We start from the raw sequence: 16,152 nt of genomic DNA, 5'->3' as shown, positions 1-16,152 counted from the left end.
AGCCGGGACTTCACTATCCTATACTTGTATTCGATCGTACTAGTCCTTGAACATCTCCCCTCGCAGATTCATCACTCTACGGCAAAGCCGGCGCCTCAAAAGAGGGGGTACCAGTTAACCGACTTTAGCTGCTGTCTTGGCCATGACATTTGAACGCTAATCATGGATGAAAGACTGGCTGAACACTGTGACACAGAGCTCAACTCATCCGTTTTGATCTTAGCTTCTCAAACAGGGCAAGATTGAACATATGTTCTTTTCAACAGGGGAATTAATACATCATTAGCTAGGAATCACCGTACTACTTTTTAAGTTGAGTAATTCTAGATTGCGTATGCTTGATTAATACAGTCTCAACCACATGGTGGCTTACACTGAGAAATAGATGGTGCCTGAGGCTGAAAGACGTCATGTGTCTGTCTGAGACCAACCATGCACATCCTCGGTCATCCATCATTGAGCGCGTCCTCATCTGTGCATTTTTGGGACAAGTTTACTGGAACAACTGCCCACTGGCCTTGGCATTGAAAGTGGCTTTTCGCGATTGTTGCAAGTTCAGGTCGTATCCCGCACATGATTGGTTTGCCTGTTAGGTGAAAGTGAAGGGAATAAGGGCTCAATCACGACTGGAAACATAGAAAGGCAGGCGCCTGACTTCTGTTCTAGAATCCCTTGGACTGCCCCAGGCACCTACTATTAGCCCTGTATGACTGGGCTTTCCTTTCTTGCAATGCTCCTTCACTGTAGTTGCTCAGATAAACACGTACGTATATGTCCTCTATCCACAATGCAGATAAGGACTGATATTGAAGGCCTACAAATCCTGTTCGGATTATCAATATCATGCAATCAATTACAACACAATATGACAGGTTCGTTGAGAAAGTTCCTGACACTGTTCAGGCTTCTTTCATGTTTTCATCATACATCGTTTCAATCCTTTCAACAAGCACGCTGCCATGCAAGTAGTATGCTCGCTCCATCTCCCAATAGAACGGACTAGGCGTCGAAAACAAAGCCTCGATGGACTCCAATGATCGGTTGCGAGTTTCAGGATAAAAGAGATATACTATCGGAACCCAACAAAGATTCAAGCCGGCGAGGAGGAAGTAGCTACGGCTCTTGATATTGCCGAACATGATAGGATTGATGAGAGTTGTCATACCGACACCAATCGCCCACCCCGTTATACCGAAACCGTTTCCTTGGGCCCGCAGGTCTGAAGGGAAGATCTCTGTAGGTATGAGAAGGCTATCGTGCCCTAAGTTGCTGCATACCTTTTTACCCGTAAGTATCAGTGAAGCGATTTAGGAGCTACTTGCGAAGCGGCGCACTTACCCCAAGTTGAAAAGGAAGAGCATTGCGACAGCCCCCGGTGCATATTGGATTGCTTTGTCTGGATGGCGAAGAGAGCCTTCATATAAGGAACCAGCCTAAAGTCGAGTTAGCCAGTGGTCTCTCTCAGAATACAATGGTGGAAACTAAAATACCTACAATTAGTTCTACAGTGAACAACACCGCACAGAACCAAGTACTAGGCACTTGCGTCTACCAAGGCGGTCCACAATTTGAGCACTAGTAATAGTACCAATGATACCGATCGAGTTCAACCCACCAGCTAACCCACTCTGTTTGGTTTCGCTATATCCAGCCTGACTGAGAAGCACCGGTGAATACGCCGTCACAGCCTGGTAGCATCAATACGGTGGATACTAAATACTACAGGAGATATTGAAAACTATAGCTTACCGTGATACCAGTCCAAGATGCCATGATTTGAAGCAAAATACAGAGCCAGGCACGGCGACCTAAATTCGCTCCTGGTCTGCCACCTTTTCCAAAAGAATCATGGCAAACTAAATTGGGGAGCTCGGCTTAGTATGTTGTGTTGTGGCTACGATTTCCAGATATTCCCGGTCGATCTCTTTCTGACTGGTTCTGTGACACCGGATACGATTCAACAGATCGCGAGCCTCATCGTTCCGTCCGGCCGATACAAGGTATCGTGGACTATCTGGTAATGCTTTGATGCAGATAACAAGAATAAGGGCCGGGATGCATTGGAATGCGAGGAGGAAGCGCCACCCGAAGTCTGAATAGCCGTGATTGATGAAGGAGAGACCAAAGGACAGCCAGTAGGCGACAGAGATGCCCAAATCTAAGGCTATCAACAAAGGAATCAGCAAAGCAACCGGGGACACACTGCTGTACTTACAATTTGCTATAAAAACATAGCCCAGATATCCACCACGGTGCTCAGTGGAAGTAAGTCTCCGACACTAGGGCTGGGGTGATCCCAGTTAACGCTAAAATATATGGTCAGCTTATGCCCATTTTTTTTAACTGTTTCCTTTCATGCAGTCACCTCCTGTGCCAATCCCCGTTACCACACGCGCAACTAACATGAAGTCCGAGCTCTGAATGGAGGCTTGTAAAGCACCTCCAACAAGGGCAAAGAGTGATCCAAACAGCAGACCATTGATACGGCCAAGGCGATCCGCAAGCCATCCGCCAGCAAAGCACCCAAAGATACACCCTAGGTAGTATATGCTAACTAGGCCACCTTGTTGTGTTGTGCCAGTCACAGTGCCATCGAGCTTTCCAATGCCGACTTCAGCGACATATGTTGGCGAGGCATTGACACCTCCCATTACCCCTTGGTCATATCCCTCGAAGAGTATAGAGACAACTGAGAAAGTCTGGATTAAAAAATTAACTTGACGCGGGGAGAGTCGTTTCCAAAGTGTTGTGTAGCCCATCATAAGAGGGGGGATTTGTTTGATGCTACTCGATCAACTTGGTAGGAAACCAGCCAATCCAATCGCAGGTCAACAACACATATATTTTTAACCGATGTTTTCCGGCAGTCCAGGTTTAGTGTGAGACCGAATCGTGTACGTTATATGAGGGGCGTGTTTTTGCAATAAAACCCCGGCGCTCATCCCTTGTAGCGCCCAAGCCCTTTGCCGACATACAGCAGCTCTCACGCAGATCACATGATTGGTTATACTGTATTTAGCATGCAGCATGAGGCAATCCTTGTCTCCTCAATCAGCGGGGGCTGTCTTTATCCATTATGTCCCCTCATTTGTTTCATCCGCTGCGTTCTCAGCGCTGGCCCGGAACTGCTAACAAAGCTTCCAAAAACACAGTGGGCAGGATATCCTAAGAACTTTGAGCGTAGAAAAGTCCTCTCAATTGATTTTGTGAGTACGTATCATCCCTGAATTTTCACAGATAGCCTTATGGACACCAAGAACTATGCATTGGACTTGACGGTCCTTGGGCTAAATAGTGGCACGTCCATGGTAAGTACAGCCGAGCGGGGAGAAGGAAAAGCGAGCGTGATATTAGCCATACTAATACTACTACTGGTAGGATGGAATCGACTGCGCTTTATGCCACTTCTACCAGGAAGCCCCCAGCTCGGCTATGCATTTTGAACTGTTGAAAGTAAGCAGCAGAACCAAACCGTGCAGCTATGAAGAGAAACTCACCGGTATTAGTACGGAGAAATTCCGCTCGAGCCCACAGTGAAGAAGCGGGTGATGGACATCATCCTCTATAATAAGACATCCCCGTCAGAATTATCTGAAGTGAATGTAATCCTAGGCGAGACTTTCGCAGCAGCCGTCACACAATTCTGCCAAAGTAAAAATGTTGATACGTCTACAATTGACATTGTGGGATCCCACGGCCAGACAATCTGGCTTCTGTCCATGCCAGAAGAAGGCGAGACCAGAAGCGCCCTTACTATGGCAGAAGGTTCATTCCTCGCTGCTCGCACTGGTATCACCGCCGTCACCGATTTCCGAGTCAGCGACCAGGCAGCAGGCCGTCAAGGCGCTCCGCTGATTGCATGAAAGAACTATCGGAATGTTCTCCGAAAGGGCATGCTTTTCGGACAGGGACGAGATCATTTACCGCCGGTCAAAGAGTTGATTAATTACGTGGATGGGAAGGTCTTTGATAACAAATGGTGAAGCAGCGCCAACCATGAGGTCGTCTGATGAGTTTATGATTATTTTCCTATAATTACTTATGACAACGTTCACATGTGGTTGAGTGGTTGCTTCGCATATTAATTCATTCTGAAATTAGTGGCCACATGCTATAGACTCAAGCTAGATATCAAGTGTCTGGTTCCACAAACTCTGCACCGTAACCCCCATCACCCACTTTCCATCGGTGTTATCTTCCTGAACTGTAAAGCCAATTTCCTTCTTCTGTCCCGGAAGTAACACGAAAGCGTTCTTCTCGAAGTACCCCACCACACCGGCCGGGTAGTCAAGCCATGTGTATAGCGAGACACCCGATTTAGCCTCTACTGTGAATTTCTTTGACCGGGGGTCATATGATAGTTCGAGCTTGGGATCCACCAGAGCCAGATCCTTGGGGAAAACAGGAGTGAAGTGGTTCTGGTGGATGAAAGTAGTTTTCTCGTCCGAGTTGGGCAGATGTCCCTCGCCTGACAGGGAGAGAACGAGAACGGCATCTTTCGGATTGGAGAGGGTAAGGCTCCTTACGTTGGCGCTATACACCTTGGTAGTATTAAGTGCTCCCACGTTGAAGGGAACGGAGCCCGGTGTGCCTGCATTGTGGGGGAGGGGATGGCCTGACAGGTCCACCCAGGTTAGGTTGACCTTACCCGCTGTTGATTTCCACAGGTCCGACGTAACGTAGAGTTCCAGGTCGCCCGTGGTGTAGTTCCAGAATGGGGAGACGATTATGGGCTGATATATATCTCTGGAGACGTAGTGGAGGACCTTCCATCTTCCGCCGTACTCAATACTGGCCCATGACGGTGCTTGCCAGATATCTTCTAGCTGCCAGTAGAGTGAGCCGAGTTGGCGCTCGGGCATTCCACTTCCACGACGGTAGAATTGAATCTCTGATTTGTACATGTCGGCTTGGAACAGCTGGGTTGCATGACACCAAGCGCTGAAGTTGGCGATGGAGTCTACTTTGTTGGGGATCGGGTAGTACCGTTGTACTGCGATTGTCATTTCGCCCATGCCTAGGGATGTGTTGTGGAAGTTGTCTGTGAAGGTACCGCCGGCTGGATAGTGATGGTTGCGAAGCATGACAGTGCTGCTGTTGAAATGCAGATCTTGGGGGTCAACGGCTTGCTGCCAGGTTTGGAGACTAGGCATGCTGTGATACCCGAATTCATTGGCGAAGCGCCCTACTGGGTAGACATGGTAGTTGAAAGAAACGTTGCTGTCATAGTTGTAGAAGTCCGTATCGCCATAGTATGATCCATCCGTGATGTTGTGATACCGTTCCACCATGGGCACGGGAGCTGACAGGTCGATTTCGAGATAACCTTCTGTCGTGCTACTAGGGCTGTACGTGATGGACCGGGTGTTCTGATACACCAGAGGAAGGATGAGACTGATGTACAGCTTCTCATACTCCCCAACATATTTCGCATACTCCTCGGGAGCCTTATCCTTGACCGTTGGGAGCATCAGGGACTCGATCTCATTTCCACCCGCCCATAACGCCAGCGAGGGATGATGATTGACACGCCGAACATTGTATACGACTTCAGCGGCGACGTTATCTAAGAACGCATTATTAACGGGGTACAGCGCATCGGTGAATTGAAATTCGCTCCACAGAAGAATGCCCCTCTCATCAGCTAAGTCGTAAATGAAATCATGGAGATATACGCCAGATGACCAAACACGGAGCATGTTCTGGTTTCCGGCAACAACTGCATCGAATAATCGGGCCATTCGTGCCTCTGTAACCCGCGGCCAAAAAGCGTCTGGTGAGATAAGGTTGGAACCTTTGGCGTAGAACTCGTGCCCATTGACTTCAAAATGCCAGTTAGCACCCGGTGCAATGCCTTGTGCAAGCTGTGTATCTGTGATGTTCCGTTGATTGAGGAAGATAGTGCGAAAGCCCGTTCTCTTAGTAACGCTGGCTAAAGTTTGGTTCCGATTGCCAGTAACAGTGACTGTTAAGTTGTAGAGATTTTGGTCGCCCATACCCAGTGGCCACCAGAGCTTCGGAGTCACTCCATCAAGGACCGTGACACCAGTGACGGAATTTCCAGACACAGTCACATTGCTTATGCGCTTCGACGTGAGGATGTTGCCGGACTTGATGTCTTTGAATTCGATGGACATGGATGGATTACGTGGGAAAGAGCCCAAAACGTCGATGCTTGCATTAACAACCCATGGCTGACTTTGATCAGAAGGGAGATAGTTGATCTGTCCTTTCCGATAGATATCGAAGTCTGTATTCAAGACATGCAGACTTTCAGCCTTTTGCAATTGCACGATATAAGCAGGCTTCCAGGGCCCGGCAGGCCCAAAGGCAGGTCCCCAGTCCCACCCGAAGTCCGACTGTTCCTTGCGCATGAACCATCGGTTCGGGTATTCATAAGTCTGCTGTATTCCATCAGGCCACACTAGAAGAGCAGGTTAGTGATATGCTAGAGGTTGGAATCTCTCTCTGGTGCCCAAACCTGCTGAGTTAGGACTCTCGGCAATTGCATTCACAATATTTGGCGCACTTCCAAAGTTAAGGCTCAAGACGGGATCCTCTTTGCAATCTTTCAGAATCTGAGAGACGTCAAAAGAATATTGCCGAAATTGATTATTTGTGGAGCCAACGTGTTTCCCGCAAAATTCAACAGTCGCAAAAGTATCCAGTCCATCAAACACAAGCCAGGTAGACTTAGCATCCTTTAGTCTATTTGAGGTCAGTGAGAAAATTTATGGACCAATTGACGGCAGGCTAGTCTCACAAATCTTTGATTCCATCACTAGTGTAGGTCCAATTAGACTCGGGAATCCAACGAAGATTGAAATCATTGAGACCATGGTATCTGACATGGTCCGGTTAATGAGAGAGCCGTATGTTGAGGGAATCCTAACATCACTTACGGTTCATCTATGATGCGTGTTAGATGTATGCGTTACTTCCACTTCAAATGGCATAATGCGACTCACCGATCACGCCGGCCTTCAATAGATCCAAATGGGCTTGGGATGGGAAGCTTCCTGGTACAGTACGGTTTAAGGCTTCGCTACTGAGAGTCCATTTTTCATTGCTCAGATCCCGGACATGCTGTCCTAGCGTAGTGGGTATGCTGGATGCCAGCAAGGCCACTGTCTTCGCCGTGAAGCGCATTGCGAGACTGCGGGGTTGCTACCGGATTTGCCTTGAATCCTAAGTCAAGGAAGATGGCGGCTGGAGGGGAAATAGAGCTTTTTATATTTCACAACGTATCATTTCAACCACCGAATATTTATTAGCAGTCATGTAGTACTCCAATACCTCCTCCCACGACTCGGATCACCACGTTGAGTAAACGGACGCAGAACCGTGTTGAAAAAGGGAAAGTAGAACAAGTGGGGGTTGGGGATATAATGCTTGTATCCACAGTAGCACGATCGCTGCATGGAGTTCTTCCAATGAAATCCGGATAGGAAGGCTGCGGTCCCTCACTTGCAGCGGGGAAGCTGATCGGCAGCCGGTGGGTTCTTTGGAGAGTCCGGAGATGAAGGTCTTTTTTCCTTCCCGATCGGCTTCCATTGCTAGAAAATCCCAGCAAGTTACTCCGTCCTTTTCGCCAGTTAGGTGATCGGATGATGAATTGGAATCGTGTAGCAACTCCGAAACCGTCCGGAAACCCGTTCAAGCAGTTCTCCGGTGTGGAGTCAAGTATATATCGTAGTAGAGGCCAAAGGCACTATTGGTATCGATAGAAACTAACTCATAATTGTCGTCGGACATGACTTCTCGTCGCCTTCTCAGACTGCAGACCCATATTTGTCCCTGAAGGACAAGGAGATGGTAATTCCACACCGACTCTTCTCAAGAATCAAGATAAATATTTCGAAGCAACTTCAATCAATAATAAGATATCGATAAGATCAGGTGACCTTGTCGGGCAAACAGAACAAAGTGAACAAACAATCGAAAATAACGGCTAAACACGGGCGGCATGACGTCCAAGGCCGAAGCCAACCGCTTCCTCCGCATTCCCCAGAAAGATGCCTTAAGATCAATGACCCCGGGATTTACCCCATATCCCTTTTCAACTGTCGAAGATTGCCTTCCCAGACCATCCTTACAATGTCAGCTCACCTTCTGAGGCGCATATCTCGCAATCCTAGGGCATTGTCCAGGATTCCTCAACGATGGAGCAGCTCGATCTCCCAGCGGCCAGGCTCGGACCGGTAAGTGACCCCGACAAACATGAGACTCTGGGACTTATGTTCAAAGGGCAATTGGGCGCTGATGGATGGAATCTTCTAGTGTTCGATTTCCTGGCGCTGTAAACAGTAAATTCACCACCGACATGACATTCATCAATCCCGCCGAAACGACCAATATCCCTACCTACCGTGTCATGGATTCCGACGGCGTGTTGCTTGACAAGAACCGGAAACCTTCCGGTATATCAAATGAGGACATCTTAACTTGGTACAAAAATATGCTGACCGGTTGGTTCTCTCGGTTCCTTGCTACATCGTGGACTGTTTATTAATAATCTTTAGTGAGCGTGATGGATGTGATTATGTTCGAGGCCCAAAGACAGGGTCGGCTAAGTTTCTACATGGTATGTAAAGCCCGATTATGGTCTAAATGATAAACAATAAATTACTAACACTTCATTTGCAAAGGTCTCTGCAGGAGAAGAAGGCATTAGCGTTGGGTCAGCCGCCGCATTAACGCCAGACGACGTGGTGTTCGCGCAGTATCGCGAAACAGGTGTCTTCCAGCAACGGGGTTTCACCCTTAAGGACTTCATGAGCCAGCTCTTTGCCAACTGTCATGATAACGGTAGGGGGCGTAATATGCCGGTCCATTATGGATCTAACTACCCTCGCATGGTGAGTGCTTTTCCTACCCCGAACTATATGTCATAGTACACATTATAAATAAATATACTAATCTCCCGCAGCACACGATCTCATCACCCCTCGCAACCCAGATTCCCCAGGCATCTGGCGCTGCGTACGCCTTAAAATTAGAATCTCTACAGAATCCCGATACGCCACCACGCATCGTGGCCTGCTACTTCGGCGAGGGCGCCGCCAGTGAAGGCGACTTCCACGCCGGGCTCAACATCGCCGCAACACGGTCATGCCCCGTAGTCTTCATTTGTCGCAATAACGGATATGCTATCTCAACACCCACACTGGAACAGTACCGCGGTGATGGTATTGCCAGCCGAGGAGTCGGATACGGCATCGATACGATCCGTGTCGACGGGAACGACATCTTCGCCGTCTACGAAGCCATGCGTGAAGCGAGACGCATTGCCCTCTCCGACGGTGGGAAACCCGTGCTTATTGAAGCAATGAGCTACCGTGTATCACACCACAGCACAAGCGATGATAGTTTTGCCTACCGAGCCCGGGTTGAGGTAGAGGATTGGAAGCGACGGGATAACCCCATTATCCGACTGCGGAAGTGGCTGGAGAACGAAGGGTTATGGGACGAAGATACAGAGCGCGATACGCGCGAGCGACTTCGGAAGGAGGTTCTCAAGGAGTTTGGAGAGGCCGAGCGGGAGCAGAAACCACCTCTTCGAGAGGCGTTTGAGGGGGTGTATGAAGAATTGACGGAGGAGGCGCAGGAGCAGATGAAGGAGCTGAAGCGGATCATTCAGACGTACCCTGAAGAATACGATCTTCGAGAGTACAAGGATGGTATCAATGGCTTGTAGACTGATGATACGTTTGTGAATACATAGATCTAGATATCCCGTATAACAGGAACTCAGTCATGAAGCTTTCTTCTACCTTCTTTCTACAAGTAGTAGACAAGGCACACCTTCGATCTTGACTAAAAGCGTGAGTGATTAGGGTTTAGCCTGAGTAGATAGAAACAAGAGTGCAGCGCATAGAAACGGATCAATAATTAATTACAGAGTCGGATTTTAAGACCCTATGTGAATTTGAATCCCCATGTCCCATGCCTGCTTGATGGACTAATAATACTAAGGAAAGGCGTTATCAACAGGTGCGCTTCTTGAACCACCAACTCCAAGTATGTAAAAACAACGCACGCGGGTTTGTACAGTACATATTACATAATTTACAATTTCACAGGGAGCCCCCCATGACCGTATGTTACAAATCCATGCAAAGGTACTCTAGCTCTGGCCGATTTCCCTTCGAAGCAATTCATCCCTCAACAGAGGTGGCCAAAGCCTGCTGTGCTAGCTTCTTGTTCCGCTTGACCAGGGCGTTGAGTTTCTTGTCAATGGAGTCAAGTTCCTTGCGCGATGACTCAAGCTCCTTCTGTGACTTGACAGCAAACGCGCGAAGCTCCTCGTCCGTCATTCCAACCACGTCGTCCAGGTCTGGCATACTGCCAATCACGACACCCGCAGCTCCTAGCATGTGCTTAGCGGCAGCTGCAGCAAAAGACCGAACAGAAGTGGCAGTCGTATTGACCAATTCAGCGGTATTGGCGATGGCCCAATTGTGACTGCGATTACTGTCTGCTTCCATTGCCGAGAGAACATTCGGTGGGGCCGGTGCAGCAGAGGCAGCCGAGCTCTTGGGTGCGGTCATATCGGAGGGCGATGCAGACGAAAGTCCGGCCGAGGTTTCGTCCACCCAACAGATATTGAAGTTTTCAGGTGTAGCGAAGAGAGCATCAAGCCCACCGCCACGGTTAGTCATGTCAGGTTCTGTGACCGAGGTGGGCGGATATTCTGGAAAGGGATCGATTGTAGCACTGATTCTCTTCTCCAGTTCGAGGTATCGCTCTTCCTCCTCCGGGCCCAAATGACGAAGGATGCACCCGCGAGGAGTGATTAGGCAACGATACTTCGTCATGTTGGAGTCAGCATTGATGCGAACAGGCTCCCCACGCAGCAACGCTTTACGATGTTCCTCGGTTAATTCAACAGGCTGCTTCAGGATATCATAATCATCTGCAGTGCACTTCATATCGACACGTTGGGCCAGATTGGGTGGATTGAACAAAGGGTGGGCATTGAGGTCAAAGTGACCAGCCTTATGAAGTTGAGCGAGGAGGAGCGGTAGTACAGAAGTCCGCTCCGAGAAGAGTTCCTTGATTGGGACACCGGCAGCTTCCGAATCCTTAATTAACTGCTCAATGGTGTTATTCGAACGCCAAGCTTCTGCAGGGCTCTTTTGTGTGGTAGACTCCTTTTCTTCGACAGGGCTGGGTTTGATATCCTTTATAGCTTTGTCCTTCGCCTTGCTCTTCTTTGCTTCAGTCCGCTGATCAACATCGATGGTCTCATTTCCACCGGACTTGGTAGCTTCGTTATTATGAGTATCGGGAGTTGCAATCGTTGACTCGGGATTACTCGTAGGTGTCTTCTTGGTTTTACGCTTCCTTCCAATGATAGGCGCCTGCACGGGCTCTTCGACCACGGTAGACACCGCCTCATGCTTTTTAGCTTCCGCCTCCTTGGCCTTTTGTCTACGTTCTTTCTTGGCCTGACTCTTGGTCATGGCACGTACAGGCGCGGAGCCAATTCTGGAGGACGCAAGAGGAGAGTTTGCACGGGAAACAGACGCGGACGTATAGAGATCGGCTTCAGATCCGAAGTCACCGGGAGTGTCAGGTCTACTTATGGATGACACGCTGGGTCTCCTCGACCGCCCCTTTGCAGTTGCAAGTTGGGACGAGATGGACTGAGTGGCGGAAGCAGGAGGGGTCTCAGTTTTTGGGGTATCAACAACGCGGAGTACTCTGGTTTGGCGTGGAGCCGAGGAGTCAGAGAGACGCGAAACTCCGGTCAAGGGTGTATTTGGTCGGGAGCCGACGGCAGAAGCTGGAGCTTGACTGCTCACAGTCTGAGCCGACGGTTCACCTTTCGACGGAGTGCTCTCCTGAGCTTGTGCCATATTGAGCGGGATTTCCAGCGTCATAGGCCTTCCCTTTGTTGCCGATGTTGGCTTGTCTTCAGTGGCACCTCCAGACTTTTTGGTAGATTTATCAACAGATGCACCTGTCAGGTCGTCCTCGGTCTGTGAGCGAGCTTTGTTGGCTGACTTCGGCACTGGTGAACCTAAGGAAATTTCGGAAGCGTTCTTAGTTCGGTTTGAGGTGGTTATATTGTCCTGAGTGCTTTTATTGTCCGGCGACTGTTGACGGGAAACAGTCTCTTGAAAGTTCTGAGACGGTGTCCCAAGCCTGTTGAAAGGAATACTTAGACCGGGTGGAACTGAAACTGTAGAGACCGGACTAGAAGGGTTCAAAGGACTCTGAAACAATGCAGCCGCTGGATGGGCATGGGGAAGGGGGAGACCTGGCGGTAATGTTGGAGTACCAGCCCGCGCGGAGCTTTGGGGCTCAGAAGGGAGTTGGGATCGGCCTAGAAAACCAAAGCTGTCCACTGGACGCTTGTCCTTTGCTGGAGCACCGAGAGGTGGAAATTCTTCGTCAACTAGACCACACTGTTAGCACAAGTCTGCAAACAAGAGTGTGAATGGTAGGAAGTCCGTTCGACAAATACAAAAGCCAAGAAGCACGGTGGTGAAACAAAGAGACCAGGTCGAAAAGAACAAAAGAAAGAAGGAGTCACTAGAGCAATCTGGACACTAAAAGGAACAAGACCGAGTGGGCAGTAGGCTCTCCATAAGAACAAGAATGAGGCAGGCGATACGAAAGGGCAGGCAGCCTATTTACAAAAATGGTCCAGCCGAGTTTGACCAGACAAATACATATGGCAGGATCTCTATATGAACAGTAATCGTGAGAAATTGGTTTCAAATAGAGGGCCCTTCTTCGTTATCTCAAAGCCAGGGCAGGGAGGTTAACGTACATAAAATCATGACCAGAGGGAATCGGCCACCAAGATGCTGATATATCAACCCAGCTTGGATGCAAAAAGAATAGACATACGACGTCCAGCCAACCAATATGGGCCCAGAAGACACGAAGTGTCTAGGAAATGCGCCGAGACCTCGCAGCCATGGGAATATTGAAGGACAAGAAAGATAATGAATGGAAAACAGGAAACAAAGGTTGGAAAAAAAAAACATAACGCCAATGGCACGCCTAGCCCGAGAATCTTGTTCTTTTTCAGAGCCGATTGCTTAATGCTTTGTTGCAGAGTGGAAATATGTCGCAAAGTTTGAACATCGAATCAAATATGAGAGAAGTGAACAAGAAAACGCATATCCTGCACCCATCTAGAGAAACATGATATCATGTCATGAAGTTAAGGAGAAACGCAATCCGCATAAATGAGATGGAAGAGGGTGGTCATCATAACAACAAGAACAGGAATAAAAAACAGAGAGGATTATAGAAAAGAGGAAGGCGAACAACCATCACCAGCGGTTGTTGAAGTTGCCTCCGTACATCATAGTGTGATTGTACCCACCTTGACCCTGACTCCCATAAAGTGCTTGCCCAGCAGCAGTATTCGCACCCACCTGGTGCATCCTCGCCTGCAGGATACTCGGGTCCGCAAGATCTACTACACCGCCTCCACCGGAGGAAGTGTTAGCGTGTCTGTGCTTCTTCCCCTTCTTCTTCTGCTTCTGTGGCCCAGACTCGGAGAAATTCCCCGTCTGAGAGCCATAGAAAGAGCTGAGAAGGCCGTTCGCAGGAGTCAGGGGAGGGGGAGTTTGGTGCTGTTGGAGGAAAGGAAACATGAACTCACGCTTAGCGGCATCCTGTGCCTGTAAACCACTAGCATTTGTACCACTACGACTTCGAAGCAGCTCGCGCATCAATTCCGGGTTTTCCTGTTTCCCAATATTACCACCCAGGCCGAGGTTAGAGTTCGTAGTAAAACCGTGACCCTGAGCGAACATTCCTCCTCCGCTGATGGGAGGTGTGCCAGCCGTCTTCAGGCCTGGAGGCGGGCCTTGAACGCCACTAGTGTAGAAGTTGCTAGCTAGTCCATGTTGAGGACTGGGTGCAGCAAGCGGGTTGGGAGTCGCAGATTGCATCAAGGACGCCTGCTGACTTAGCATTCTAACATTTGGAAGGTTCTTTGAGCCGGCATCATTATTGAAGGAGAAGCGGGAATTCTGGCGATTCTGGGCTTGCAAGGCGTTTAATTGTGCTACCATTTGGTTTTGCAGAAGACCTTGGCGAACCTGTGCAGCCTGATCGAAGGCGGCGGAGCTTATTCCACTCTGCAATGGGTCCACAATGCCGGCCTGCTGATTGCTCGCAGACTTAAGTAGCATCAGTTGCTGCTGTTGCAGAGGAGTCAAACTCCGGCCGGCCAGATTCAGTCCCTGGAACTGATGACTCGTCGCAGAAACCGGGGAGCCGACCACGGAGTTGGTTGTAGTGCCTTGCTGCGAAGGAGGCTGAATAGCACCGTGTGACTCCCGCGAACCCCGACCTCTTGGGGGATGGGCATCATCTGGCTCGCCGCCAAGCTGAAGGCTGCCGCTTTCCCGATTTTCTTCTTCAGCAGCAGCCGACAGAAGTAGCTCCTGTTCTCTTTTTGCACGCTCCTGCTCAGCTTTCTCCCGCATAGCGCGACGTTTTACGCCACCATAAGGGTCGATGAAGGAAGGGTGATTCTCAATGAGAGCAACCTCTTCTGCCGGCAGACCAGCCGCCGAAAAGACAAATTTGAAATCAGGTGAATTAACTGCCTTGATTAAGTTCTCAAATAAGGGAGTCTCCGTGTCAGTTGGTGGGTGAGATTCAACAGGAGATTCAGGAGTGGAAGACAGTGGCTCCGGCACTGGAGTTTGGCGGCGTTCTGGAACAATTGCGGAAACATTTGCGGGTTGTTTGTCGGCACGCTTCGGCTCCTCTATACTAGTCACAACCGTAGCATTTGCGGGTCGTGGGCTTTGAGACGCTTGGCTACCAGTAAGGCTTGCCCGCCTTGTGCGATTGATCGCTGAGTCTTTGTTCGCCCAGCTCGCCGAGGAAGGAAGGGCGGACCCATCAGGAGGACGGCTGCTGACAGCGTCGTCTTTACTCGGCTGACGGCGCATTGGTTGTGACAACGGCATTGCGGACGAACGGGCGACATGTGGGGGGAACGTATGACTGAGTCCACTGGGCGCGCCGTTCGGACGTTGACTGGAAAGGGTGTTCATGGAGGAAAGATCCTGCCGACTATAGCTTTCGCTGTCCTCGCCCGTCTCATGCAGGAAGGTGCAATTTCTATTATGGCACTGTTCGTTGCGCAGGAATGAGGAGCAATACTTCGTCGTGCCGTATTGAGCCCTATTGAAGTCAATAATCCAGTTGTCCCGTAGGTGAGTCATTGAGAAGGGACATACCTCAAGACACGGTCACCATTTACAGACCCGTCCACCGAAGAGATACAGGTTGCGGCGTCCGACTTCCTCGAATACGTGACGTAGACACCGATGCCTTGGTTGGGATTGCCACCGGGCTTCGCTTTGCTGACGACAATCTTTTCGATGTCTCCATATTGACCGAAATAGTCCCGTCCGCGAAGCGTCTGGAGGAGCTGACTTTCGTCGCGTATGGTGGGGTTGAGGCCAATCACGTAGACAAGGTTCTTTTGCACGACCCTTACGCCGGCCAAGTTCTTCCGACTCGAAGCCTCGATCTCGCGCTTTTCCGCCTCCTTCTTCTTCGCAGCGGCAGCCTTTCGATGTTTTAATGCCAAGTCCGCTTTAAATCTAGTTTTGCGGGATCCGCAGTTAGCGCCAAGAACCGCTGGGCCAAAGGAACGTCTCAGAATTGCAAGGGACTAGCACTCACTCATCTGCATCGGGAACCTTATACTGTATAGTGCTGTCATCGTAGACCCGTCTACAGTTGGGGCAACGGCCTTCTTCACTGTGGGTCTTGATGTTGTTGTAGCAGAATTGACAGATCTAGTTGTTCCTGTCAGTGCCTTGCCAAATCGCATACGTGGGGTCGCGGATTTCACTTGGCGACAACAATTATCAGGGTGGCCGAATAACGTACTTGGTATCCACAAGGACATGGCTTAAAGTTCTTGTCGGACAGGTCGAATTCCTCGATGCAAAGGGGGCTACAGAAACAAAGTATTGTCAGCCCAACCAGATTCACTTTTCCAGCCCAACGACGCAGTACGTACCAGAACTCGTCCTCATCATCGATGACAGAGTCTATCTGTTGACGATTTGACATGGCTGGTGGGGGGTGTGAGAAGAGGGACAATCTAGAAAGACGGTTGTTGAATTAAAAGACTAGTACTCATCAACCAACCGG

The 16,152-nt window shown here is 49.6% G+C and overlaps 5 protein-coding genes across 5 annotated transcripts; 2 read left to right on the top strand and 3 right to left on the bottom strand.

Annotated features, from left to right (window-relative positions):
* Window positions 1-738: 738 nt before the first annotated feature.
* On the bottom strand, window positions 739-2,759 carry BDW43DRAFT_299343 (putative MFS sugar transporter; the record flags this gene model as incomplete). The annotated part of the gene is made up of 9 exons (XM_032044708.1): window positions 739-823; window positions 928-1,269; window positions 1,339-1,433; window positions 1,524-1,688; window positions 1,750-1,869; window positions 1,899-2,158; window positions 2,204-2,205; window positions 2,279-2,306; window positions 2,366-2,759. The coding sequence occupies 9 exons, from the start codon at window positions 2,757-2,759 to the stop codon at window positions 739-741; spliced, it is 1,491 nt and encodes a 496-aa protein (XP_031901864.1).
* A 308-nt stretch (window positions 2,760-3,067) lies between these two features.
* On the top strand, window positions 3,068-4,018 carry BDW43DRAFT_49177 (Anhydro-N-acetylmuramic acid kinase). Its single transcript, XM_032050137.1, has 3 exons — window positions 3,068-3,308; window positions 3,379-3,453; window positions 3,507-4,018. The coding sequence occupies exons 1-3, from the start codon at window positions 3,246-3,248 to the stop codon at window positions 3,861-3,863; spliced, it is 495 nt and encodes a 164-aa protein (XP_031901863.1). The 5' UTR covers window positions 3,068-3,245; the 3' UTR covers window positions 3,864-4,018.
* Window position 4,019: 1 nt separating this feature from the next.
* Window positions 4,020-7,231, bottom strand: BDW43DRAFT_49182 (beta-mannosidase mndA). Its single transcript, XM_032050138.1, has 5 exons — window positions 6,969-7,231; window positions 6,903-6,909; window positions 6,764-6,844; window positions 6,482-6,708; window positions 4,020-6,424 (listed from the first exon to the last, which is right to left on the bottom strand). Exons 1-5 carry the CDS (start codon window positions 7,147-7,149, stop codon window positions 4,125-4,127), a joined length of 2,796 nt encoding a protein of 931 aa, XP_031901862.1. The 5' UTR covers window positions 7,150-7,231; the 3' UTR covers window positions 4,020-4,124.
* A 796-nt stretch (window positions 7,232-8,027) lies between these two features.
* On the top strand, window positions 8,028-9,772 carry BDW43DRAFT_272204 (thiamine pyrophosphate-dependent dehydrogenase E1 component subunit alpha). Its single transcript, XM_032041512.1, has 5 exons — window positions 8,028-8,201; window positions 8,281-8,468; window positions 8,523-8,584; window positions 8,649-8,858; window positions 8,930-9,772. Exons 1-5 carry the CDS (start codon window positions 8,098-8,100, stop codon window positions 9,695-9,697), a joined length of 1,332 nt encoding a protein of 443 aa, XP_031901861.1. The 5' UTR covers window positions 8,028-8,097; the 3' UTR covers window positions 9,698-9,772.
* A 385-nt stretch (window positions 9,773-10,157) lies between these two features.
* On the bottom strand, window positions 10,158-16,071 carry BDW43DRAFT_299340 (CCR4-NOT core ubiquitin-protein ligase subunit MOT2; the record flags this gene model as incomplete). Its single annotated transcript, XM_032044707.1, has 14 exons — window positions 10,158-10,808; window positions 10,842-10,895; window positions 10,938-10,997; window positions 11,031-11,135; window positions 11,166-11,363; window positions 11,394-11,444; window positions 11,475-11,580; window positions 11,614-11,672; window positions 11,706-12,403; window positions 13,346-15,168; window positions 15,225-15,593; window positions 15,676-15,791; window positions 15,886-15,952; window positions 16,019-16,071. The coding sequence occupies 14 exons, from the start codon at window positions 16,069-16,071 to the stop codon at window positions 10,158-10,160; spliced, it is 4,410 nt and encodes a 1,469-aa protein (XP_031901860.1).
* Between the last annotated feature and the right edge of the window lie 81 nt (window positions 16,072-16,152).

Source organism: Aspergillus alliaceus (genome assembly GCF_009176365.1).
Source record: "Aspergillus alliaceus strain CBS 536.65 unplaced genomic scaffold BDW43scaffold_14, whole genome shotgun sequence".
NCBI classification, from domain to species: domain Eukaryota; kingdom Fungi; phylum Ascomycota; class Eurotiomycetes; order Eurotiales; family Aspergillaceae; genus Aspergillus; species Aspergillus alliaceus.
The sequence above is the reverse complement of the archived record's forward strand: the minus strand, read 5'-3'. Positions and strand labels throughout refer to the sequence as shown.